The following is a 2,307-nucleotide window of genomic DNA, read 5'->3' on the forward strand; positions in this document are numbered from 1 at the left end:
TTGTTTCTGTAATCTTCAGTTTCAAAATTTCTTTAAGAAAAGATTGTGTTTATATGTGTTTATATTCGGAGCAAATAAACCTTTTCCCCATAAAGCTCTCTAACCAGTTTTTGAATCTGGTAAAAATTTTGATGAAAACAGTTAAAGGGCACATGAAAACCAGGCAAATGAAAGCTCATGTAAATTCTGAGTGGCGGGAGTTTAGAACCAGGCAGACTAAGCCCTAGTGAGTATGTTGTAGGGAACAACCGTGCATTGGATGGAGACATGAAGAGAAGCATGGACAAAATGGGATAATAAATCTTTTCTGTCTCCAGTTTCATGATCAGATGATAAATCTGATTTTGGCTTGTGTTATTTATGCAGCCTGAATAAGGCTGCAGGACTGAGTAACAGCTTTATAAATAATCTCTATATGTTTGCTTTACATTATTGTTCCTTCTATCTCCTGTAAGAGGCAAGGGAATCCCCTGATAACATGTCCATCCCCTCTCACCCCGGCTGCATATGAGACATAAACCAGCAAAGCAATAACAGCCCACTGTACAACTTTAATTCCAGCCTGTAATACAGATGAGACATTACCTTCATGCCTGACACAGCCAAGGTGTTTTTCAGTCGGTATTTGCCATCCTTCTGGGGATATGTATACAGCAGAACATCATTCATCTATATGAACAGAAAGGCAAAATCAATAATTTGCAATATGGCTTGCAGGCCTGCCCATTACTCCTGGGGGGATGTCCAGAACAAGCAGTAACTTGATGAACTGCAGGGACTGTTACTAAAGTCAGGTCCAAGCCACACGGTTTAGATCGAGACCTGCATTTTCATAAAACTGTACGGAGTCTGCGTCCAGGACTTTGATTTCTTCCCGCTTTTGACTGTTGCTAATGGCTAAAAGAGCTGACAATCAGCTCTTTTTTAAATCAGCTTGGGTGAAACAGCTGCTTGTTCTAAGGGCAGTGCCCTGTTCAGGGTGGAGGGGCAGGCTCTGCATTTGCTACCTGGCAATACCAACTAATTTCTCAGGATGCTGCAGCTCGGACTCACTCAGCTGCAGTGAGACCAGGGCTTCACAGATTTCCATTTTCTAGGCAACAAGGAAGTGCAGGTAAAGAGAAGTACCATGGTCTGGAGGAATGATTTAGGGAGGATATGTTTGGGTATCTGAGAGCAGAAGCCAAACTTCACTGCCAGCAAAACTCACCTAGACATCTGATAGCTTTGCTGAGTCTGCGGGCTGTGGCAGGGACCAAGGAAGGGCAAAAATGAGAAACCTCTTTTCATTTTATGAGGAAAAAAAATCTGTACCTTAAAACCCCAATATTTCCATAGTTCTCACAGCTCCTTGCTGAATGCAGCGTTTTCAAATTGCTGCATGCTAAACGGGAACAGATCTTCTTTGCTGCTTGCCTAGTTTAATTAATAATAGACATTATCGCAGCCTTTTATCTCAATGCCAACAAACAAATAAATAAAACAGCAGAACTGGACCTTGCAGGTCTTTGTTGGCCTCTCCTTCCCTTAGTACTAGAAGGAACAGCAGTATTGTTGGGCCTTAATACTGCCAAAATAATGCTTGTGTGTTTCCATTCTCTGCTTTACTTGAGTGAGCAGGTTATGTTCTCTTACGGTCTTTGTGCATAAACTCAGTCAGCTGCTTTATTACAGCACTGAGATTCTATGAACAAAGATGTCCAAGACAATGTAAAACCCTAATCCTAACCCAAAACACTACAGTGTAGTGTCAGAATCGGTACCAGTGGTTTCCATGCATCTCCCCCGCTGCTCCTGTCCCTGTTGTTTTTATAATCCACTCTCTTGTGATGGGAACCCAGTAACATTAGAGGTCAGTGCAAGTTTTCTAACCTACAGTGGCCATTTATTGATCCAAAGTAGTTTATCTATGACCTGCCAAACTGCTGTCATCTACACCTTATGCACTGTCTAAAAGCTCCTACCACGTGTTTGGTTTTTTTCTGAATGTTTTAAAGGGTAATTCATTGTGAACCCTGCGTTGTTCTATTCAAGTCTGCGTTAAACGTCCCCTGAGTGTCAGGGTAGCAGCCTGAACGTGTGCTGAGGCTGCATTTTCCAAGCTCTGCCTCCAAAACCTCCTACACTCCAGCCCTGCCAGCTAGAGCCTTAAACCGTCCCTGCTTCGGTAGCAGCTTCCTGCACCCCACTTGCAACACAGGCAGCCTTTGTAGAGAAAGTCTTGGAAGGGTGAGATAAGAGACATCGTCTGAGTTGCAAAGTCCTGTGGCTGGGGGGGGAGGTAGGGGGGGCGGCCGGGGTCGGGGC

At 43.8% G+C, this 2,307-nt stretch overlaps 1 protein-coding gene across 1 annotated transcript in view; it reads right to left on the reverse strand.

Moving 5' to 3' along the window:
• FGD5 (FYVE, RhoGEF and PH domain containing 5) overlaps positions 1–2,307 on the reverse strand; it is a gene marked incomplete at its 3' end in the record, with an annotated part of 77,096 nt that overhangs the window by 11,159 nt on the left and 63,630 nt on the right. The window contains exon 13 of the mRNA XM_009876326.1: positions 586–669. Within this exon, the coding sequence (XP_009874628.1) occupies positions 586–669 (84 nt within the window). The remainder of the gene's footprint in view (positions 1–585; positions 670–2,307) is intronic.

Source organism: Apaloderma vittatum, unplaced genomic scaffold (genome assembly GCF_000703405.1).
Source record: "Apaloderma vittatum isolate BGI_N311 unplaced genomic scaffold, ASM70340v1 scaffold7409, whole genome shotgun sequence".
Lineage (NCBI taxonomy): Eukaryota > Metazoa > Chordata > Aves > Trogoniformes > Trogonidae > Apaloderma > Apaloderma vittatum.